Source organism: Bubalus bubalis, chromosome 3, assembly GCF_019923935.1.
Source record: "Bubalus bubalis isolate 160015118507 breed Murrah chromosome 3, NDDB_SH_1, whole genome shotgun sequence".
In the NCBI taxonomy this organism is placed as follows: Eukaryota; Metazoa; Chordata; class Mammalia; order Artiodactyla; family Bovidae; genus Bubalus; species Bubalus bubalis.
This window is the reverse complement of record NC_059159.1, coordinates 27908577-27933021: the sequence shown is the minus strand read 5'-3', so window position 1 is coordinate 27933021 and position 24445 is coordinate 27908577. Positions and strand designations below refer to the sequence as shown.

The 24445-nt window shown below is 50.3% G+C and overlaps 2 protein-coding genes across 4 annotated transcripts in view; one reads left to right on the top strand and one right to left on the bottom strand.

Moving 5' to 3' along the window:
* DHRS7B (dehydrogenase/reductase 7B) overlaps nucleotides 1-24445 on the top strand; it is a 44553-nt gene that overhangs the window by 18539 nt on the left and 1569 nt on the right. Inside the window, exons 2-6 of one of the 3 annotated variants that reach the window (XM_006070192.3) lie at nucleotides 12311-12489; nucleotides 16723-16832; nucleotides 21367-21583; nucleotides 21909-22001; nucleotides 24057-24209. In XM_006070192.3, the coding sequence (XP_006070254.1) occupies nucleotides 12311-12489; nucleotides 16723-16832; nucleotides 21367-21583; nucleotides 21909-22001; nucleotides 24057-24209 (752 nt within the window). Of the gene's footprint in view, nucleotides 1-12310; nucleotides 12490-16722; nucleotides 16833-21366; nucleotides 21584-21908; nucleotides 22002-24056; nucleotides 24210-24445 lie in introns of those variants that run through there. The other 2 variants (XM_044939127.1, XM_044939126.1) reach the window with 2 other exon arrangements.
* LOC112583899 (60S ribosomal protein L17-like) lies at nucleotides 1963-5544 on the bottom strand. Its single transcript, XM_044940579.2, has 2 exons — nucleotides 4969-5544; nucleotides 1963-2009 (listed from the first exon to the last, which is right to left on the bottom strand). The coding sequence occupies exons 1-2, from the start codon at nucleotides 5480-5482 to the stop codon at nucleotides 1963-1965; spliced, it is 561 nt and encodes a 186-aa protein (XP_044796514.1). The 5' UTR covers nucleotides 5483-5544.

Sequence of the window (24445 nt, the reverse complement as noted above, 5' to 3'; positions counted from 1 at the left end):
TCTTGCTGGTCTCATGGAATGAGTTAGAAAGTGTTCTCTCCTAAAACTCGGGAGTTGCAGCTGGCAGCTGCCCTGGGGTGGGCTGTGTGCTGTGTGGCCAGCATGCCTGTTTGGGTGGTTTTAACTTTGAATCAAAGCTTCAGGTGAGGCTTGTCCTCTAGACAAGCTACCTTATCACAAGTCTAGTCATTTAACTTTTGTTTCTTTTTTTATCATCAGTCTGTCTGTCTGGGCTGTGAGCGCCATGAAGTCAGAACCAGTGTCTCACGGGTCCATTGCCTTACAGCCCTGGCCCGCCCAGCTCCTGGTGCAAATGGCAGCTGATGTGCCATTGATGAATGGGTGGGCCAGAGCCATCCTGGAGCTGAGCTGAGCTGAGAGGCTCTGCACGTGACATGTGGATGGAAAATAGAGAGCTTAGTCTTTTTGCTGAATGCCCTTCAAGATGGCTGCCTGTGTGAAGTTCCTGTCCGAAATCCTCCCGGGAAGTGCTTTTTTTCAGTCACTTTATGAATCAGCAGGACGTTAGTGTTTACAGAGTGCTGCCCATGTGGTTTCTCATTGGAGTAGTCAGCCCCATTTTGTAAGTTAGCACAAGTTAGTTGCAGAGAGTAAATCTGCTCGCGTGTCAGGGACACAACAGGTGAACTTGAACTTCCCTCCCCAGTGCCAACTTGGTACTTTTTCTGCTTTACCACTGCAGTGACTGCCTTGTGTGGTTTCTTTTGGGGTGATGGAACAGGTCTGGTGTGTGTTCTAGGAAGAGGGCAAGGTCACGTGGGCATCTTCTAGTAATACTAAATTCATTTTATAAAGCACATTGGAAACCAAAATTGTTTTTAGTGACATGGTGTCTGGGCAGTTATCGTTAAGTGTGGTTTTTAAAAACCGAAGGCAGACTTTGGCTCGTAATAAACAGTTAGCCTCCAGCATCCTGTGCTTGTGTCGGCCGTCCCCCCTGCAGGGTCTGGAGCTGTGTCTGGCACCCCTCTTGCCACCTTCCCTGCCGGACTGTGGGCAGTCGGTGCTCAGCGTCTTACTGCAGAGCAGTGCCTGCTTCAGCATGGTTGCTTTTCTAGGACGGGACGCCCCAGAGCTGGTCTGAAATACACTCAGGCCTTCCTCTTGGTTCTGTCTTCACTAATGCTGGCCTGCATTCCTTTAAACTGGGGGCCCTAAGGCTGGCATCTTAAAATACACCCCACAAGCCACCCGTCCGTGGCTCGTTCCAGCATTCCGGGGAGGGCCTGCTGACCTGAAGGTTTCCTCTGGCCTCCGGTCTGAGTCACTCAGCTTCAGGTCAAAAGACCAGAGAAGATTCGGTGTCGGGACCTGCCACTGGTGAAGTGTCTGCCGCCTGAGGTAGGTTCTGTTTTGTCTTTCCTGTCGAAGATGGCCTTCACTGCTGCTTCTTGTACGCTTAGGACCACAAAAGAGTGGCTTCACTCTGTTCTTACTTTCTGAAATTAGATATGTATTTTCAGATATGGGTCACAAGCATGACCTGTAGCTTAGGTCACCTTTAGCAGAACAGCTGTGTGGAACTAAATGTGGGCTGTGGGAACGGGAGCCTGACTCCTGTCGCTGCCAGGCCCCTCCTTGCCGTGTGGCCTCCGTGTCCTGCCGCCCAGTTGGAACTCCTCTCTACCCTTTCGCTCCATTTTCTTGTGCTTAACATGGCACATTATTTCATGACTGACCCTGACAGACCTGAACTCATCATTATCTTTGACTTTGGAGGGTTCTTTGATTTTCAGATGTGGCTGTTAACGGTTCAATTTCTGTGTGTGGTTTTTGAGTGTATTCTAACAACCTGTTTTTATTGAAGTTTCCGTTTATTTTAGTTTTGTGATTGTTTGAGAGAAGAAGGGGATCTTAGGAGCAGATTCCATCTGTGAAATGCAGTGTAGGATTTTGACTGAAGGATAGAAAATGGAACAGATGGCATAAGCGGTGACAAGCCTACTTCAAGTTGATTCCTCGGCGCTCCAGATTGAGGTTCTGAAGGCCTGTCTGAAGAGCCTCATAGAGAGCAGGAGAGCAGTGCACACCCACGACCTTCCTGCCACCCGCAGGGGCTCTTCCACTTTCATACGCTTGACTTGGGCCTGAAAACACCGGCCGATCCTGGGCTCCTGCCTCGTCCTGGAGAGCGTGGGCGTGGCTCCCAGTGTGTGGTCCTGCTTCCATTGCTTCCAGTCCAGGGGACACCTGGCTGGTGCGTCCCCGCCTCCCTCTCTCCACGTGCTTCCCATCCTGTCTGACTGCACCTCGTGCTATAAGCTCATCTCCAAATGCTGGGAATCGTGAACAAGATTTTTTTCCCCACTCCCCCCTTTTTTTTTTAACCTCCAGTCTTATATTCCATTTATATCTACAACTAGCAGTTAAGCATTTGGATATAAAATGCAAAACATATAAACACATGTGCCATGTTAAACTGCCCCCCTCCCCGCCAATACACACCCTTTGGTTTATATAGGAGATTTCTTTCCTGATCAGGAAATATGGCCAGCAGAAACTCAGTTCTTTTCTGCCCTTTTGCTCAGAAAAGGCCCAGACACCGCACCAAGGCAGCGGGGCTGAGTTACTTCTGTGTCTTGCTCTCTTGGCCGCCCGCACCGGTGGGAGTGAGACAGAAAGGAGTCGGCACAGCTGCCTCTGAGAGTCTGGGAGACCCAGGGGCCCATTCGTGTGGCCGTGTGCATGGCAGAGCAGAATGAAAGTTGGGAGATCTTTAAGAATTTGAGAAACTCCCAGAAAGAGGTGTGATTGTCAATGTTTGCAGCTTCACCTGTTCAGGGAAGTGATGCTGAAATTGAACCTGACTCTAAAATAAGTGGCTTGCTCTGGGGTGTCCCTTTTCCCACCATCGTCCTGAGCTGCTGGGCGGAGTGGGTGCTGGTTTCTAGTTTACTTTACGTTCTGATTTTGAGACCTTGCCAGACTGAATGCAGGTGCACTCTCCTTACAGAAAGCGGGCCGAGAATGGACCCCCTTGTCCTGGTGCCGTATTTGCCTCGGGCAGAGTGGTCCCCAGGGCCGGAAGACCTGGGCTGGCGGGCGATGTGTCAGGTGCTCCAGGAACACCAGATGTGTCCGAGACGGTGTGTGGCTCCTCTTCTCTTTATGTCCGAGGTGCTGCCTTGGGCTTGAGCAGGTGCATGGAGCTGCGTTTGTGTCGGTGGTGTGCTTTGCTGGGTGGGTTTATCTTCATCCTGCTCCTCCCGGGCCGTGAGAAGCAGGTGGACGGGACACTGCAGTCCCCGTCTGCTCTCTCCTTGCTGTGTCAGCCTCCGTGACTGTTGTGGCAGCCACATTTTCTTTTTTTTGTTTTTAAACTTTGATTTGGTGTTGTGTTAACTTCTGCTGTACAACAGAGTGACTCAGTTGTATATATACTTCTTCATATGCTTTTCCATCATGGTTTATCACAGGATATTGAACATAGTTTCCTGTGCCATACAAGTAGGACCTTGTTGCTCATTCATTCTATATATAGTGGTTTGCATCTGCTCTTTCCAAACTCCCAACCCTCCCCTCCTCCACCCTCTCTCCCCTTCAGCAACCAAGAGTCTGTTCTCTATGTCTCAGTCGTTTCTGTTTTACGGATGTGTTTGCTTGTGTCGTGTTTTAGATTCTACATGAGTGATATCATATGGTATTTGTCTTTCTCTTTCTGACTTACTTCACTCAGTATGATAATCTCTAAGTCCATCCATGTTGTTGCAAATGGCATTATTTCATTCTTTATGTGGCTGAATAGTATTCCATTGCATGTGTGTTTGTGTGTGTATGTATATACACCACATCTTCTGTATCCATTCATCTGTTGATGGACATCGAGGCTATTTCCAGGTCTTGTAAACAGTGTTGCTCTGAACCTAACGATGCACGTATCTTTCCAAATTATAGTTTTGTCTGGGTGTATGCCCAGGACTGGGATTGCTGGATCACATGGCAACTCTAGTTTTAGTTTTTTGAGGAACCTCCATACCGTTTTCCATACAGGCTGTACTAACTTACATTCCCACCAACAGTATAAGAGGGCTCCCTATTTGCCAGACCCTCTCCAACATTTACTGTTAGTCGTCTGACTGGAGAGAGTTGGCCCCTCACTGTGGTTTTCATTGGCATTTCTCTCATGATTAATGGTAATGACCATCTTTCCATGGGCCTGTTACCCTTGAACGTCTTCTTCAGAGAAATGTCTATTTAGGTCTTCTCCCCATTTTTCGGTTGGGTTGTTTGTTTGTTTTATTATTTACTTCTGTGAGCTGTTTATATATTTTGGAAATTAAGCCTTGTTGGTCACATCATTTGCAAATATTTTCTCCCAGTCTTTTCACTTTTTTTTTTTTCAGTCTTTTCATTTCCTTTGCTGTGCAAAAGCTTGTAAGTTTGATTAGGTCCCATTTGTTTATTTTTGCTTTTATTTTTATTTCTGTGGGAGACTAACCTAAGAAAACATTGGTACCATTTATGTCAGAGAATGTTTTGCCTGTGTTTTCTTCAAGGTGTTTTATGGTGTCCTGTCTTATATTTGGGCTTCCCTGATAGCTCAATTGGTAAAGAACCCACCTGCAATGCAGGAGACTCCAGTTCTATTCCTGGGTAAGGAAGAGCCGCTGGAGAAGGGATAGGCTACCCAGTCCGTATTCTTGGGCTTCCCTGTAGCTCAGCTGGTAAAGAATCCACCTGCAATGCAGGAGACCTGGTACAGTCCCTGGGTTGGGAAGATCCCCTGGAGAAAGGAAAAGCTACCCACTCCAGTATTCTGGCCTGGAGAATTCCATGGACAGTCCATGGGGTCACAAAGAGTCAGACACATCTATAAGTCATTTTGAGTTTATTTTTGTGTATGGTGTGAGGGATGTGTTCTAACTTCATTGATTTACATGTGGCTGTTCAGGTTTTCCAGCACCACTTGCTGAACATACTTTTTTCCCCCATATTGTATGTTCTTGCCTCCTGTGTTGAAGATTAACTGTCCATAGGTCTTTTTTTTTTTACTTTTATTTGCATTTATTTTTTGTGGCATTAATTCCCGAGCCATATGTTTTTGTTTCTTCAGTTTCTTCTGGGATATCTTTTTCTTCTGTGCAACCTCCTCTTCTGGTTTAGGAACAATCTGTTCTTTTTCAGGAAGGATCATCTCAATGTGGCAGGGAGAGCTCATGTAGGGGTTGATCCGACCGTGAGCTCTGTAAGTCCTGTGCCGCATCGTGGGGGCTTTGTTCACCTGGATGTGCTCAATGACCAGAGAATCTACATCTAAGCCCTTAAGTTCAGCATTACTCTCTGCATTTCTGAGCATGTGCAGTAAAAATTCAGCACTCTTTTTGGGCCACCGACCCTGCGTCCAGCCCCACTGTTTGGCCTGTGCACACCTAGCAGCTCCACCGTTGTAGCGACGCAACGGCACACACTGCTTCTTAAAAGTGACATCCTTCAGATACTTAGTGGCTTTTCGGATATGCATACCCTTTATGGCCTGGGCAGTTTTCACAAATGCTCTTAAAGTGAACACGAAGATTTGAGCCTCTTGATTTGGATGATTTTGTGGGGTTTTCTGGGTCGAGTGAATAGTGCACCATTTTTAGGGGTCACCTCAGGCTGCTTACTCGAAAAGGGTCTGTAGGTCTTTGAATTTATTTCTGAGCTCTGTGCTCTTTTCCTGTGATCCACGTGTCTATTTCTGTGCCAGTACCATGCTGTTTCGATGACTGTAGCTTTGTAGTATTATCCGAAGGCTGGAAGTATTATCTTATGTGTCCTGCTGTGTTCTTTTTCTTCAGGATTGCTTTGGCAATTCTGGGTCTTTAATGGTTCCATATAAGATTTAGGATTATTTGTTATAGTTCTGTGAAAAATGTCATAGGTAAATTGATAGGAGTCACATTCAGTTCAGTGCAGTTGCTCAGTCCTGTCCGACTCTTTGCGACCCCATGAATCGCAGCACGCCAGGCCTCCCTGTCCATCATCAACTCCTGGAGTTCACTCAGACTCACGTCCATCGAGTCAGTGATGCCATCCAGCCATTTCATCCTCTGTCGTCCCCTTCTCCTCCTGCCCCCATCCCTCCCAGCATCACAGTCTTTTCCAATGAGTCAACTATTCGCATGAGGTGGCCAAAGTACTGGAGTTTCAGCTTTAGCATCATTCCTTCCAAAGAAATCCCAGGGCTGATCTCCTTCAGAATGGACTGGTTGGATCTTCTTGCAGTCCAAGGGACTCTCAAGAGTCTTCTCCAACACCACAGTTCAAAAGCATCAATTCTTCAGTGCTCAGCCTTCTTCACAGTCCAACTCTCACATCCATACATGACCACAGGAAAAACCATAGCCTTGACTAGACGGACCTTTGTTGGCAAAGTAATGTCTCTGCTTTTGAATATGCTATCTATGTTGGTCATAACTTTCCTTCCAAGAAGTAAGTGTCTTTTAATTTCATGGCTGCAGTCACCATCTGCAGTGATTTTCGAGCCCCCAAAAATAAAGTCTGACACTGTTTCCACTGTTTCCCCATCTATTTCCCATGAAGTGATGGAACCAGATGCCATGATCTTCGTTTTCTGAATCTTGAGCTTTAAGCCAACTTTTTCACTCTCCACTTTCACTTTCATCAAGAGGCTTTTTAGTTCCTCTCCACTTTTGCCATAAGGGTTGTGTCATCTGCATATCTGAGGTTATTGATATTTCTCCCAGCAATCTTGATTCCAGCTTGTGCTTCTTCCAGTCCAGCGTTTCTCATGATGTACTCTGCATAGAAGTTAAATAAGCAGGGTGACAATATACAGCCTTGACGAACTCCTTTTCCTATTTGGAACCAGTCTGTTGTTCCATGTCCAGTTCTAACTGTTGCTTCCTGACCTGCATACAGATTTCTCAAGAGGCAGGTCAGGTGGTCTGGTATTCCCATCTCTTTCAGAATTTTCCACAGTTTATTGTGATCCACACAGTCAAAGGCTTTGGCATAGTCAATACAGCAGAAATAGATGTTTTTCTGGAACTCTCTTGCTTTTTCCATGATCCAGCGGATGTTGGCAATTTGATCTCTGGTTCCTCTGCCTTTTCTAAAACCAGCTTGAATATCAGGAAGTTCATGGTTCACATATTGCTGAAGCCTGGCTTGGAGAATTTTGAGCATTACTTTACTAGCGTGTGAGATGAGTGCAATTGTGAAGTAGTTTGAGCATTCTTTGGCATTGCCTTTCTTTGGGATTGGAATGAAAACTGACCTTTTCCAGTCCTGTGGCCACTGCTGAGTTTTCCAAATTTGCTGGCATATTGAGTGCAGCACTTTCACAGCATCATCTTTCAGGATTTGAAATAGCTCTACTGGAATTCCATCACCTCCACTAGCTTTGTTCGTAGTGATGCTTTCTAAGGCCCACTTGACTTCACATTCCAGGATGTCTGGCTGTAGGTCAGTGATCACACCATCGTGATTATCTGGGTCGTGAAAATCTTTTTTGTACAGTTCTGTGTATTCTTGCCATCTCTTCTTAATATCTTTTGCTTCTGTTAGGTCCATACCATTTCTGTCCTTTATCAAGCCCATCTTTGCATGAAATGTTCCCTTGGTATCTCTAATTTTCTTGAAGGGATCCCTAGTCTTTCCCATTCTGTTGTTTTCCTCTATTTCTTTGCATTGATCACTGAGGAAGGCTTTCTTATCTCTTTTTGCTATTCTTTGGAACTCTGCATTCAGATGCTTATATCTTTCCTTTTCTCCTTTGCTTTTCGCTTCTCTTCTTTTCACAGCTATTTGTAAGGCCTCCCCAGACAGCCATTTTGCTTTTTTGCATTTCTTTTCCATGGGGATGGTCTTGATCCCTGTCTCCTGTACAATGTCACAAACCTCATTCCATAGTTCATCAGGCACCCTATCTATCAGATCTAGGCCCTTAAATCTATTTCTCACTTCCACTGTATAATCATACGGATTTGATTTAGGTCATATCTGTATGGTCTAGTGGTTTTCCCTACTTTCTTCAATTTAAGTCTGAATTTGGCAATAAGGAGTTCATGATCTGAGCCACAGTCAGCTCCTGGTCTTGTTTTTGCTGACTGTGTAGAGCTTTGGCTCTACATCTTTGGCTGCAAAGAATATAATCAATCTGATTTCGGTGTTGACCATCTGGTGATGTCCATGTGTAGAGTCTTCTCTTGTGTTGTTGGAAGAGGGTGTTTGTTATGATCAGTGCATTTTCTTGGCAAAACTCTATTAGTCTTTGCCCTGCTTCATTCTGTATTCCAAGGCCAAATTTGCCTTTTACTCTAGGTGTTTCTTGACTTCCTACTTTTGCATTCCAGTCCCCTATAATGAAAAGAACATCTTTTTTGGGTGTTAGTTCTAAAAGGTCTTGTAGGTCTTTATAGAACCGTTCAACTTCAGCTGCTTCAGCGTTACTGGTTGGGGCATAGACTTGGATTACTGTGATATTGAATGGTTTGCCTTGGAAACGGACAGAGATCATTTTGTCGTTTTTGAGATTACATCCAAGTACTGCATTTCGCACTCTTTTGTTGACCATGATGGCTACTCCATTTCTTCTGAGGGATTCCTGCCTGCAGTAGTAGATATAATGGTCATCTGAGTTAAATTCACCCATTCCAGTCCATTTCAGTTCGCTGATTCCTAGAATGTCGACATTCACTCTTGCCATCTCTTGTTTGACCACTTCCAATTTGCCTTGATTCATGGACCTGACATTCCAGGTTCCTATGCAATATTGCTCTTTACAGCATCGGACCTTGTTTCTATCACCAGTCACATCCACAGCTGGGTATTGTTTTTGCTTTGGCTCCATCCCTTCATTCTTTCTGGAGTTATTTTTCCACTGATCTCCAGTAGCATATTGGGCACCTACTGACCTGGGGAGTTCCTCTTTCAGTATCCTATCATTTTGCCTTTTCATACTGTTCATGGGGTTCTCAAGGCAAGAATACTGAAGTGGTTTGCCATTCCCTTCTCCATTGGACCACATTCTGTCAGATCTCTCCCATTAAGTCTGTATATTAGTTTGGGTAGCATGGCCATTTTAACAATATTCTTCCAATTGAAGAACATAGGATATCTTTCCATTTCTATGAATTACCTTCTATTTCCTTTATTAATGTTTTATGGTTCTCAGCATATGTCTTCTACCTCCTTGGTCAGGTTTGTTCCTGAGTATTTTAATTGTTTCATGCTATTTTTAAAGGGATTGCTTGTTCATTTCTGGTATTTCATTGTTAGTGTAAAGTGATGCAACCAATTTCTGTATGTTAATATTTAGTAGTATTTGTTTATTTCTAAATTTTTGGCTGTGCTGGGTCTTCATTGTGGTGCAGGCTTTTGTCTAGTTGCGGTGAGCTGGGGCTGCGGTCTAGTTGCAGTATGTGAGCTTCTCATTGCAGTGGCTTCTCTCTTGTGGAGCACAGGCTCCGGGGAGCTTGGGGTTCAGTAGTTAGGGCACGTGGGCTCAGGAGGTGCAGCTCCCAGGCTCTAGAGCACAGGCTCAGCAGTTGTGGTGCGTGGACTGAGTTGCTCCATGGCATGTGGAATCTTCCTGGACCAGGGATTGAACCTGTGTCCCTGTATTGGCAGGCAGATTCCTATCCACTGTACCACTAGCGAAGTCTGGGATATGGGATTCTGTCTCTTTCTTCCTGTTTGTTACTTGAATTAAACCAGGAGGTTTATGAGTCATAAACATTAAATTATAGCCGTATTTGATGAGTTTCCTTTATTTCATAAACCAGAGAGCCCTTCAGACAACCTTGGAGATCTGATTGCTGTGAAACCGATTCCTGGGCTTTAGTTAGTGATGGGTGATGATGCTGCTGCTGGTGCCAGCCGTGTTCACTGAGCTCTTACCCTTGGCCAGGGACCGTACTCATACTTCTATGTGTTCATTCATCCTTCGCAACAAACCTGTTTTACAGACCTCGCATTACAAACTCGGGTGCCAAGACCCCAGCGGAGTGGCCCCCACTCAGGCTGGTAAGAGGCCAAAGCCGGTTGTGCCAGCAGGGCGAGGGCTCGTCTTTGAGCCCCTGTGCTGCCACTGCCGTGTGTTCGTGTTCTCCAGATGGTCTCGGAAACTCTGAATTTGGGAGGCAACAGGGCTGCGTGTTGGTGCTTGGTGCCTTACTTTTAGCCTTCAGTAAAGCCTGAGATGGGCAGACTCCACAGGGCTGTGGTCTCTGGAAAGCTGAGCCTGTTATCCTTCCATAAGCAGTGTCCCCACCTCCTGGGCTTCCTGGGCAGTGGCTGGGCCTGGGTTATTTGAGCCAAGCAGCGTGCTCCTTCTTGGGACCTACCTGGTATGAGGATCTTGGGTTGCCATGGGGATAAAGCTCTTCCCGCACAGCCGACCTGCTGGGTTGAAGTGTACCCACAGTCTTCGGGGCTGGGCCCTGTGACGGCCCCCAGGCAGCACCCACAGATCCACGGGTGCCAGAGGCGCTCCTGCCTGCTCTGAACCTCTCTGAGAACTTCCTGGGTGCCAAACAAAGGACCTGTAGGTCCTCGCCTTGCTTCTGGGGCTCAGCCCCACCTGAACGTTCAGTTGAGGGCAGGCATTGGTGCCAGTCGTACCCAGGTAAAGAGCTAGGTGCTTTGGAAGCCACTTGGATTGCCAGGACATCCATGTGTGGGCTTGGCACAGTGTCAGGTAAGATGGGAATGTGCCCACTTAGCACACAGTAGCTGGGGTGTTTCAGAAGTAGATTAAGTAGATTAAGTGGAGGTTGATAGGAAAGAGTCATTTTTGCAGATGTTTGTCCATGGATGTTAATTTTTTATGCTGATTAAGAATTTTAGGTGTATGGGAAAGGCAGGTGAAAAGTTAATCTGAACACTGAAATAGCTTTGTTGACAGTTCCGATTGGAACAGAGCCTGTAGCTTAGATCGGGATGGCCCTCGCAAACCTGGATGTCAGGGTCAGCGCAGCGCAGGCATACAGGTGGCCTGTGAGGGCTCCATGTGTTCCCGCCTTGGAGGCACCAGAGTGGGTGTGTCATGGGAAGGGGGGAAGCACATCCTTATATATGTGGGGCTGAGTGCTGAAGAATTGATGCTTTTCAACTGTGGTGTTGGAGAAAACTCTTGAGAGTCCTTTGGACTGCAAGGAGATCAACCCAGTCAATCCTAAAGGAAATCAGTCCTGAATATTCATTGGAAGGACTGATGCTGAAGCTGAAACTCCAATACTTTGGTCACCTGATGTGAAGAACTGACTCATTGGAAAAGACCCTGATGCTGGGAAAGATTGAAGGCAGGAGGAGAAGGGGACAACAGAGGATGAGATGGTTGGATGGTATCACTGACTTGATGGACATGAGTTTAAGCAAGCTCCAGGAGTTTGTGATGGACAGGGAAGCCTGGTATGTTGCAGTCCTTGGGGTTGCAAAGAATCGGACACGACTGAGCGCCTGAACTGAACTGAAGGCTTGGGATTGGGCAAGGACACTGAAGTCATTCAGTCTGACGAATGATTGAAGTCCCTTCTGATTTGCAGCCCTTCTTCCCCGAGCCCCTAATCTCATGGTCCTGGAGGGCCTGGGGCCACCTTCTCTGGGCAGCATGCACGGTACTGCTCCCCTCAACGTGCCTTTAGCCCCGTGTCTCCCCTCTGGGCATGGGGGCGTGGGGAGTGGGGGGGGGGTAAGTCCTGGAAGGAGTGGACATTTCTGAAGTGTGGACCATGCACAGCTGTGTGCCCACTGCCAGGGCTTCCTGATTTTTGGGGGGACGTGGCTCACCAGTGACACTGGGCGGGCACAGGCCACAGTGTGCGGGGCCTCCGCTCCAGGCCTGAGTCTGCGCCCGCATCTCAGAGGGTGCTCACCATGCTGTGAGTCCCTTGGGGCATCCTGAGGCCCATGGCCACTGAGGACACCATCCAGGGGATGTCTCTTCTGAGAGGAGTGTAAGGATTGTATGGCTTCCTTTTTCCTTTTTTACAGAAAAACTTTTCTCATTTCACAAATACCAGGAATGGGAAATAATATTGGGTGGTATCAATTTCCCCGAAACAGGTTTCTGAGGGAGACTCTGGTAGGTGCTGATGCGCTCCAGGAGTGGGTCCTCCGCCACCCAGCTCAGTCTGTGATGCCAGCTTGTGTCCCTACAGAGAGGAAACTGGTTCTACCACGCTGAACAGTCCACACAGGGCGCGGGGCCTGGGGAGTTCCTGCTGGGCTCAGAACTGAGACCCTGACGTGGGACCTGGGGTCTGTGTCAGACTCAGGGGCAGAGGGTGGCCAAGTCCTGGTGTCCCCCCAGCTCGTCACTAATTTATGTGCTTTGTCCTTCCAGGAAGAGTCTGCTGAGGGCGCGGGTCATGGACTTCATCACCTCCACGGCCATTCTGCCCCTGCTCCTGGGCTGCGTGGGCCTCTTCAGCCTCTTCAAGGTGCTTCAGTGGCTGCGCATGAGGGCCTACGTCCGGAACGCCGTGGTGGTCATCACTGGCGCCACGTCGGGCCTGGGCCGAGGTGGGTCGTGGGGCAGTGCTGTTGGGGAGGGGCTGGGGACGTGGGTGCAGTCACATGAGGTCCGTTGGTGACTGGGCAGCAAGGGTCTCCCTGTCCCTGGTCCAGGAGGAAAAGGCCGTGGGAGCATCAGGGCTGGAGGTGGCAGCCAGGGAGAAGGCCACACACGTGTCTGGGGCAGCCTCAGTGCCGGTCAGCGTGGAGACGGGCGTCTGTATGTGGTGGCACCCAGCTTCCCAGTTGTTGTTCAGTCACTCCATTGTGTCCAACTCTTTGCAACCCCAAAGAGGTCCCCAGAGATGGACTGCAGCACACCAGGCTTCCCTGTCCTTCACCGTCTTCCAGTTTGCTCAAACTCATGTCTGTTGAATTGAAGAATGTTTTTGCTTCTCTGAGGGTCTTTACTGGATTCATCCACATCCCTGGTTTAAGGCTCTGGGGTCACCTCCTCGCTGCTCTTTACGGGGCCTCCAGCTGTATCCGGGCAGATCAGGACAGCATCAATGAGGCATCAGCTGTTCCTCAGCCGGTCTCCAGTTAAGCTTGGTTCTAGTCTGGTTCTAGGTCCACATGGAGCTTCTGGGTCCCAGGCTGCCCTCAGGACAGTGTACCAGTGCAGGTGTGTCGGAATCCGCATGTGTGCCATGCCACCCTACATATTCCCCACGCTGGTGCTCAGTTCCATGGAACGAGGCCAAGAGGCGTCCTGCAGTGGGGTACACCCGGCACCTTTGTGTCTCCCGCCACGTGCTGGGACAGATGATGGGAGGCACGGTCCTCCCCTCGGGGAGCCCGGGTCCTTCAGAGATGAGGGACTTCTGCCCGTGTGTACCCCTTGTGTTCCCCGCAACCGGCAGGCACGGCGCCCCGGTGTGTGCTGGATCGGGCTCATCTCCCGAGTCCTCCACACGCTCAGAGAAGGCGTGACTCCTCCTGGGATCTGTAGGCAGAAACCCGAAGCCAAATGGAAGCCCACGTCTCCTCTCCCTGGGGAGGCGGTGAGGTGGGCAGGACAGGCCCAGAGTAGCAGGGCTGTGCGGGGGCTGCAGGAACATGGGGGAGCAGGAGGACTGGACTGCTGGTGGCCAGGGTGCCAGCAGGCTTTGGGGAGCGTGCGCCAGCATGGTGTTCAGGTGAGGTCTTGGGGGTGACCTGAGGTCTGTCATCAGATCTCCCGGCCCCAAGCCACAGCCAAGCCTCTGACCTTACTCAGCTCTAAATATAGATTCTTAGTGGCCTCTGCTTCGCAGCAGAGAGAAGCGTTTTTTAACGTCCTTGAAGAGCGCCTGAGGGTTGGCTGTGCGGGAGAGGCTGACTGCGGGGCCAGCATGCGGATGCACAGGGGAGAGGCCGTCCTCTCTTCACCCCGTTTCCTCCTGCAGCACTGGGGCCTGTGTGTCCTTGTGTGACTGCTCTTCCTGCTATTTCCTGGGTCCCATCAGAGGGCCAGGAGGCCGTGTGTCTCCTCCCCTCTGGCCTCAGTACAGACCCCCCTTGGCCACTGCCCATGGGTTGTGGGGAGGAGACCTCACCCACCCTCGTGGCTATGCCGTCGGCCACCTGGAGGCCTGGCAGACATGCCAGGTGTTCCAGACGGCCCTCCGTGTTCCTCCTGCTGTGTCTCCTGGCTTGTTCTGTGGATCACAGGACGCTGGGTGAAGGGACACATCCTGGTTCTGCAGCTGTGAGCAGCTGGGGGGCTATAAGCCAGGAGGGCTAGAGGTCTGGGGACGGGCTAGCAGCCGAGATAAGTGTGCTCCTTCTCCCTCCACCCTTCTGCCTCACTGTATCAGCTTTTCTCCCCAGTCTATTGTTTGCATCCCCGTCACTCCTGTACAAGCTCTAATTTCCTCCCTTTGTTTCGCTGCAAAGTGGATGACAGTCTCCAGAGCCGTGTGGACCCCTGTGTCCCCCACCTTACGTCTTGGAGGCAGCTCAAAGAATGTCCACTATGGCGGTCAGGTCAGGATGAAACGGGATGAGGAAGCCAGCAGGGCTTTGGGAATGGTAGGAAACTGGCCTCAGGAACGCTGAGGGTCTCTGTGAGAGCACCCCCCACCCCTACCCAACTCCACCCAAGGAGACTCAGCTGGGCTGTGACCCAAGCAGCCCACCCAGGGCCAGAGCAGGGGCTTGACTCAGTCTGGGTTTGAGCCCTTGGTCAGGATGGGGTTCAGGGAAGATGACACCACACGACCTGAACCTCCTTCCAGAAAGGTCCACCTGGATCAGGGGAGCGAGTGAGACTGCATGAGAAGCTGTGTCTGGAAAGAGGGCATTGTCACCCGGAACCTCCTCCATCCTTTCCTGAGGGACGCTGGCATTACGCCCTCACTTTGGCCGGGGAAGGATGTCGCCTGGACCCCAGAGCCTCTTCCATCCCTGGATCCGTGCCCCTCCTGTGAGCTCATAGCACCAAGACTCCACTTGACCGCTGGGCCCGAGACTCAGTCTGATACCTAGGGTGGCTGCATGGTCAGCTGAGGCTGTGGGGGCTGCACAGACCTGCTCGTGGGCACCTGAGTGAGGCCAGGCCTCCAGTGAGGAAAGGCTGTGGCCCTTTAAACCCCACGTTTCCATTTTTGCCAACATCCAGTTTTTAAATTTATTTTTTGGCCTTGCAGCATGGCATGGGGGATCTTAATTCCCCACCCAGGGATTGAACGGTCGCCCCCTGCAGTAGAAGTGGGGAGTCCTAATCAATGGACCACCCGAGATGTCCCTTGAGCAGTCTAAAAAGGCGGCTTAGAGACACACTTAGCCCTGGCTGGCACTGTCTGTCTGCCTGAGGCTGCTGTGACACGCTCAGTCCTCACAAGAGGGACGTGGGGATGAGGCGGCCTCCCAAGGAGACGGAGTCCATCACAGGAAGTCTCGTCACGTCCGTCCTCTTGACCTAGGGGCTTTGAGCTTGGCGGCAGTCACCCCTCAGCCGTGTTTGGGAAATCACTCCTTGCTCCCGCCGCCCTTCCCGTTGTGGTCTTAGGGTTCCCAGGTGACCCTGACCGGCCCAGTCCTGGTGATTCTGCCCCCCAGCATGGCCAATCTGGCCCTTCCCTTGAATTCTGACACCAGAGCTTGGAGGGAACAGGTCAGAGGCCCCCTTGTGTGGCTGGGGAGTGGTGTCTGTGGGAACCCAGAGTTGTTTGCAGCCCCATCCCCTCTGTGGAGAGGCTGGGGGATGAAGTGGGGAAGGGACCTGCCAGCATTCAGAGAGCTGGGCTCCTGCTGCCTGGGACCCTGTGCAGCCTCCTGTAACCCCGTCTGGACCGCTCAGCTCCTTGTCTGAATTCCTGAGCTGCCTGGAACCCTCCTGACAAGCCCGCTTTTTGCTTTGCCTCCAAAGAATGCTGACGAAGACAGGTGCCCAGGCAGTTTTGGACTCTGCCCTGCCACGGTCTTAGTTGTCACCTGGATGCTCTAGTGACTCAGAGGAGCCTGGTCTCACCCCCCTGCCCCCGATCATTTTAAAATGATGTCCCCCTTATTGTCCCCCTGCTGTTCTTTAACCTCCTTACAAGGCTGCCAGCCTCCGCACTTTGTCCTCACTGTGTGGAGAGGAAATGGCAACCCACTGTGGTATTCTTACCTGGAGAATCCCATGGACAGAGGAGCCTGGCAGGCTACGGTTCGTGGGGTCGCAGAGAGTTAGACACAACTGAGCAACGTAGTGTGCAGAGGGCATGTGTGTCTACGAGCCCTTGGGCCTGGGCAATCTCAGGAGGAACAGCCCTACAGGCTTCAGGTCTGGGGGGGGGTCTCCCCACCCCCTCTCACCAGAGTCCTATGTGTCCACACAAGTGCCCCTGGCAGATACGTGCCTGTTGTACTGAGGTGACAGCAACCACAGGCCTCGGTGCAGGGGTGCGGGGGAGGTGTTCTGGCGCTGCTGACTGTTGGGCACGTCCCTTGCCTCACGGAGCTTCTCTGCAGTGACAGTGGGGATCCTGCTTACAGCGGGGGTCAGAGCTGAAGACTGTGTTGGAAAATCCTGAGCCTGGTACCCAACAGTCTGTCCCCCAGCTTGAGCCTCCCTCCTGCCCATGGATGTGTCACAGCCCTGAACACGGCTCTGCGAGGGCCCTGACTCCAGCCCCATACCCCTCCACGGTGGGGCTAGTACCGATGCCTGGGGAAGAAATGGCCTGCGGTTTGAGGCTAGGGAGCTGGGAGCTGAGCTGACGGGGCCAAAGGCCTGGGTCTCTCCAGACAATAGGCTGCTTTCTTGTCCCCTAGAATGTGCCAGAGTTTTTCACGCTGCTGGTGCTAGGCTGGTGCTCTGTGGCCGGAATGCTGAGGCCCTGGAGGAGCTCAGCCAAGAACTTGCTGCTTCCCGGGCTCCGGAGGTGAGTGAGCCTGGGGGACTTGCCTGGGGAAGAGGCGCAGCCTGTCCTCTGCGGGTCTTCACAGTGCTTAGAGAGGTCTCTCTGCAAGTTCTCCCCGTCACCCCCAGTACCTATTCATCTCTTTTTGGTGGTGGGAGGTTGGCAATAACTTTTAACATTTTATTTGTGGGGGAATACACATATTTATCATTTTAACCTCTTACAAGCTTGTAGTTCAGTGATAGTAAGTGCATTCACCATGTTTGTAATGATCACCTGTCTGTCCCAACAAAAATTGTGTTCCCACTTAAACAATCCACTTTTTCCTCCGCTTTCCAGTCCCTGGAAATGTCTTTCTGTGAATTTGCCTGTTCTAGATGCCTCATAAAATTAAACTATTTGTCTATGAGTAGCTGTTTCTCTAAACATAATGTCTTAAGGGTTCATCTACGTTACAGATGTGTCCGAACTTCTTTCCTCTTTCTGATGGACTGGTATTCCATTGTGTATACAGATGTTCCTCACTTGGTCTGTCCATTTTCTTGACATACTGCAAGGCATCTCCACCTGTGGGCTATTGTGAATGATGCCGACGTGGACACAGGTGGACATGTGTCCGCTCCAGTCCCTGCTTTCAGCTGTTTTGGACACCCCGGGAGTGGAATGGCAGGGTTTGTGGCAGGTTTAGTTTGACCTTTTGAGGAACTGCAAACTGTTTTCCACTGCAGCTGCACCAAGTTACAGTCCCAGCAGCACTGCACAAGGGCTCTGACTTCACATCCAGCCAGCACGTGTTGTTTTCTGTTTCTTAATTTTACTGTCCTAGGAGATCTAAGTGCAATCTCACTGTGGTTTGGACTTGCATTTCCCTAACTACAGGTGGTGCTGAGCATCTTTTCATGTGCTTATTTATATATCTCAATTGGGGAAATGTCAATTCAAGTCCTTTTCCTGATTTTTAATCAGGTTGTTTGTTGTGGAGGAGTTCTGTGTATATTCTAGATACTGAAGTGTATGTGCTCAGTCATGTCTGACTCTGTGATGCCATGGACTGTAGCCCGCCAGGCTCCTCTATCCATGGAATTTTCCAGGCAAGAATACTGGAGTGGGTTGCTATTTCCTTCACGGGATCTTCCTGACTTAGGAATCAAAACTGAGTCTCCTGTCTCCTGCATTGGCAGGCGGGTTCTTAACCCTTGGACCACCAGAGAAGCCCTTGAGGCCATGTTTGTACATGGTGATAGATAAGATTCCAGCTTCATTCTTTTGCATGTGGATATCTAGTTTGCCCAGAGTTCCTTTCCCTCTTGAATGGCCTTGGCAACCTTGTCAAAAATCTAAATCTGAGGGTTTCTTTCTGGACACTTTATTTTGTTCCACTGATCTATATGCCTGTCCTTATGTCAGTACCAACTGTTTTAATCCGCATAGTTCAGTAGTAAGTTTCAAAGACTGAAAGTGCGAATCTTCCAACTTTGCTCTTGTCTCCAAAATTGTTCTGCTATTCCTGAATAGCCACTGCACTTCTATATGGATTTTAGGATTTTTTTTTTTTCCTGACAAAAATGGCATTGAGATTTTGATAGGAATTGTGTTGAGTCCAGATCACTTTGGATAGTATTGTCACCTTAACAGTGTTAAGTCTTCCAATCCATGAACATGGGATGTCTTTCCATGTGTTTAAATTTTCATTTTTATCATGTGTCTTACTGCCTTCTATGTACAAACCTTTCACCTCTTTAGATTTATTCCTAAGGATTTAATTCTCTTAGCTGCTATTATAAATGGTCTTGCTCGCCTAATATCCTGTTCAGATTATTCATTGTTGGTATGTAGAAACACAGCTGGGTGTTTTGTATTTATCTTGTATCCTGTAGCCAGGACAAGACGACGCAGGTCGGCCATCAGAACAGCATCCACTATTGGAACACAGCCCCAGTGCTTGGGAGACAGGGTCTTCCTTGGCTCCTGAAGCTGCATGAGAAATGTGGGTTGCCTTTCTCACAGCTTCTCATCACAGGGGCGTGGTCACCACGGAGCTAATGGTTGAAATCAAGCAACATTTTCTATACTTTGGTGGCTGAGCAGGCCCCCTAGAAACTGCAAGTGTTCAGAGAGTTTGACCTCAGAGCTGAGTCGCTGCCATTGAGCTGTCCAGGCAGAGGGCAACTCCTGCACAACCTCTCCGACTCCACACCCCTCCCTCATCTGCTTAGGCTCAGGGCATCCTGAGTCAGAATGTCCACCAGTCGTTTTCTTCTCGCGACGTTCTTTACAGCCATAGTGTGTCAGTCTTCCCCATGAGACCATATGCTCTAGGACAGAAACGTGTCTGCCTTGCTTTTACCATCTCCAGCATCGGGCCCATCAGTTCAGTTCAGTCGCTCAGTCGTGTCCGACTCTTTGCAACCCCATGAATCGCAGCACACCAGGCCTCCCTGTCCATCACCAACTCCCAGAGTTCACTCAAACTCATGTCCATCGAGTCGGTGATGCCATCCAGCCATCTCATCTTCTGTCGTCCCCTTCAGTCCCTCCCAGCATCAGGGTCTTTTCCAATGAGTCAACTCTTTGCATGAGGTGGCCAAAGTATTGGAGTTTCAGCTTCAGCATCAGTCCTTCCAATGAACACCCAGGACTGATCTCCTTTAGGATGGACTGGTTGGATCTCCTTGCAGTCCAAGGGATTCTCAAGAGTCTTCTCCAACACCACAGTTCAAAAGCATCAATTCTTCAGCGCTCAGCTTTCTTCACAGTCCAACTCTCACATCCATACATGACCACTGGAAAAACCATAGCCTTCACTAGACGGACCTTTGTTTGCAAAGTAATATCTCTGCTTTTGAATATGCTATCTAGGTTGGTCATAACTTTCCTTCCAAGGAGTAAGTGTCTTTTAATTTCATGGCTGCAGTCACCATCTGCAGTGATTTTGGAGCCCAAAAAAATAAAGTCTGAGACTGTTGCCACTGTTTCCCCATCTATCTGCCATGAAGTGATGGGACCAGATGCCATGATCTTCGTTTTCTGAATCTTGAGCTTTAAGACTTTTTCACTCTCCTCTTTCACTTTCATCAAGAGGCTTTTGAGTTCCTCTTCACTTTCTGCCATAAGGGTGGTGTCATCTGCATATCTGAGGTTATTGATATTTCTCCCGGCAATGCAATCTTGATTCCAGCTTGTGCTTCTTCCAGCCCAGCGTTTCGCATGGTGTACTCTGCATATAAGTTAAATAAGCAGGGTGACGATACACAGCCTTGACGAACTCCTTTTCCTATTTGGAACCAGTCTGTTGTTCCATGTCCAGTTCTAACTGTTGCTTCCTGACCTGCATACAGATTTCTCAAGAGGCAGGTCAGGTGGTCTGGTATTCCCATCTCTTTCAGAATTTTCCAGTTTATTGTGATCCACATAGTCAAAGGCTTTGACATAGTCAATAAAGCAGAAATAGATGTTTTTTGGGGACTCTCTTGCTTTTTCGATGATCCAGCCGATGTTGGCAATTTGATCTCTGGTTCCTCTGCCTTTTCTAAAACCAACTTGAACATCAGGAAGTTCAGGGTTCACGTACTGCTGAAGCCTGGCTTGGAGAATTTTGAGCATTACTTTACTAGCATGTGAGATGCGTGCAATTGTGCAGTAGTTTGAGCATTCTTTGGCATTGCCTTTCTTTGGGACTGGAATGAAAACTGACCTTTTCCAGTCCTGTGGCCACTGCTGAGTTTTCCAAATTTGCTGGCATATTGAGTGCAGCACTTTCACAGCATCACCTTTCAGGATTTGAAATAGCTCTACTGGAATTCCATCACCTCCACTAGCTTTGTTTGTACTGATGCTTTCTAAGGCCCACTTGACTTCACATTCCAGGATGTCTGGCTCTAGGTGAGTGGTCATACCATCGTGATTATCTGGGTCATGAAGCTCTTTTTTGTATAGTTCTTCTGTGTATTCTTGCCACCTCTTAATATTTTCTGCTTCTGTTAGGTCCATACCATTTCTGTCCTTTATCGAGCCCATCTTTGCATGAAATGTTCCTTTGGTATCTCTGATTTTCTTGAAGAGATCCCTAGTCTTTCCCATTCTGTTGTTTTCCTCTATTTCTTTGCATTGATCGCAAGGAATGCTTTCTTATCTCTCCTTGCTATTCTTTGGCACTCTGCATTCAGATGCTTATATCCTTCCTTTTCACCTTTGCTTTTCGCTTCTTTTCACAGCTATTTGTAAGGCCTCCTCAGACAGCTATTTTGCTTTTTTGGACACATAGGAGTGCATAAAAATGTTTTGTGAATAAACTGACTTGGCCTGAGAGGCATAGCAGCTCTGTAACATGGGACAGTGTACAGCGTCCTGCTGGCCCAGGGCGGAGGGGGCACTGCTCACCTCGTCTGTGACCCCTGCCCACAGTGCTGCCCAGGTCAGGTGTGAGCATGACGGGCAGGCCACATTCTTCAGGGAAGCGCTGCAGCCTGTCCTTCACGCTAGGCTGCCCCCACGATGAGGAGCAGGCCAGACCATCACTCTGAAGGTGCGTTTGGCTTCTGTCGCACTTGACCAGGTGCAGACACACAAGCCTTACACGGTGACCTTCGACCTCGCAGACCCTGGGGCCATAGCAGGGGCTGCCTCCGAGATCCTGCAGTGCTTTGGCCATGTGGACGTGCTCATCAATAATGCCGGGATCAGCTACCGAGGCGCCATTGTGGACACCAGCCCAGACGTGGACAAGAGAGTGATGGAGACAAACTACTTTGGCCCAGTAGCTCTGACAAAGGGTAAGGCCTTGGGTCAGAAAGGAGAAGTGCCGGGCAGGTTGGCATGGTTTTCATTTCCTGTGGACGTGCTGTCTTATCCACTCCACCCTGGCGTCAGTGCTGCCCTTGCGACTCGGGGTTGGCTTTTCTGGGCCTGGGCCTGCGCTGTGTCGTTGCCTCCATGTCCCACTGTTTGGCGACCTACCAGGTGCAGGCAGGGCACAGCAGAGGCAGTGACATCCTGCCACGGTTCTCACAGCAGGGCACAGGGGGCCGAGCACTCTCAGACGTGGCCCTCCCCGGGTTCTCCACGTGAGCGACGGTGACCTCTGCCCTCTCCCCACAGCGCTCCTGCCTGCCATGATCAGAAGGCGCCAGGGCCACGTGGTTGCAATCAGCAGCATCCAGGGCAAGATCAGCCTGCCTTTCCGATCCGCGTGTGAGTGCTCCCTCACCCCGGTCAGGCGCTTCTGCCTAGACTCCTCCTGCCCGCATGCCCATTGTTTACTCTTGTTGTGAAGACAGCAGGCTCCCGGTCCTGAATTCAGACATGAGAGGGGCGCTCAGCACAGAGTGTGTGGGGACCTGAGAGGCGTGTGCCTGAGCAGAAGCCTGGGCTCAGTCCCAGCCACGCTCCTCACGCCATGTGTGACCGCGTACCAGGCCCCCCCCAGTGCCGCCACCACCATCAGCCCACAGGTGCTGCCCCTCCGTCCGGTTACTGCACACGCCTCCAGAGTTCTCCTGCATGTGATGAGACGTGCAGCGCTGGGGCCCTTATATGCAGCTGTGCTTCCATCATCCCGCTTGACAGTATCTTTCCACTCGGCTCCCTACTTGCTGAATGGATGGGCGTCACGTAACTCAGGGGTTGACTTGATGCCTGAGGGAACTGCCTTCCTCAGTGGCCAGCAGCAGGGATGTGCTGCGTGCCGCGTCCTTCAGTGTTTTTCTCTCTGGGCACTCACTCGCTGTGAGGGTTTCAGTAAGATTAGTTCCAGAAAGTGGAAATGCTGCCAGCTCAACCTCAGTTTAGACTCACCTCCAGTGTGCACAGCTGTGCCAGGATGGTGGGACTGCACCATCACAGGGCACCAGCCGGCAGATTCTTCTTTTGTTTAAAAATGTTAGAAGTAATGTCACAATTACCTCTAAACTGTCCTGGTAACTGTGTTCTTTGGTTCACCATCTGCAAGGAAACACTCTGTTGTAACCGAGCCTCCCACCCCCAGATGCCTGAGGCAGCTGCAAGGAGGGGGTATGTGGAGGAGAGGAGGCATGGAGGGGAGAGGGCATGTGGAGGGGAGGGACAAAGCCTGGCAAGGACAGCCACATGGCACCCTCAGCTGGATGGGGAGCCCGTCAGAACTGGATGCAGCCCAGCGCTCCTTCCGGTGCAAGCGTGTGTCCAGGTCAGCTGTGGGGCTCATGAGTCCACACCAGCTCCCTCACCCCTGCGGCCACACTCAGGATGCCCTGACACGCCCAGGGATGCCGTGCCCACACTTGTCCTGGGCTGGTGGGTGGCTTCCTCAGGAAACATTCGAGCGTCACAGCTGACAGCAGGGGCCACACTAGGCATTCGGGGGTGGGGGGCGGTGCACAGTGCTCTTTGTACTGAGTTGCTTCTAGACATCACTGGATTTGATCTTTCTGAATTTTATCCTCCTCTTAGCTGTGACTGCGTAGGTCACACTTGGTCTGCAAGTTTCATAACCCCCAGGCTGGACAAGGTGGTGCCTCCTGGGCGCACTGGCCAACCCACAGGCAACGGGCTCCCCAGTCGTGAAGTGGGGGGTGGGCGGGGCTTTGTCCCCTCCGGGCTGTTGTGAGGCCACGTGGGAGGATCCAGGAGGTGAGCACGTGAAGCTCTAGCACATGGAGCTCTGGGGACTCTTCCACACTAGAGACTGCCCCGTGGGAACTGACAGACAGACGTGAGGCCTGGCGTGGGTTTGCACACATGCTGCCGTGCAGCCAGGGAGCATCCCTGGACATTTTCAGTGATGAAAGTTGAAACAACGCTGAGCCCATTCTGTGGCTCTGACCCCGAGTCACACGGCAGGCACCCAGCTAGCCTTCCACACAGAGAGAAGCCTGAGCATGAGTAACACGGACCATAGGAGCAACCTGTGGCCATGTCCTCATCTGTGCAGGGACGTGGCCGACGTGAGACACCAGTGGCCTGTCCCCTCTGAGGAACTGCGCTGGAAGGTGTGAGGAGGACTTTCACTTTCTTAGTTTCTTCTGAACTATCTGAATGTTTTACACAGTAGACTTTTTTAACTTTATAAATTAAATTCACACTTAGAACTTGCAGGAACAAGAATGCCCATGAACCTTTGACCATACGTGCTGTGTTGTGTTCTGTGTGAGTGAGTGCATGTACATAAGACGCACAGAGTATTCCCTGAACTGGAGTGGGAGACCTGATGCCCCCGTTCAGGGTCCTGACCGGCATCATCCTACCCTCCCTGGTCACCAACCTTTGCAGACGCGGCCTCCAAGCACGCAACCCAGGCCTTCTTCGACTGTCTGCGGGCTGAGGTGGAGCAGCATGACATCGAGGTGACGGTCATCAGTCCTGGCTACATCCACACCAATCTGTCCCTTAATGCAGTCACAGCCGACGGGTCCAAGTATGGAGGTGAGGCCCCAGCGTGCGTTCCTCTGTGAAAGCTCCCTGGTGATCTTGCAGTTTTCATTCAGAGTATCAGTTTAAACCACCTGACGTTGTGAGGTCGGTCATATATACTGATGACTGACCTCAGCACCAACCATCTCTACCCTGAACCCTGCAGGCTGGAGGAAGTTGTGGGAACAGGCCCACAACAGGGCTGGGGGGAGCCCTCTGCCGAGATGCTGACAGGACTCCTGCTAGCC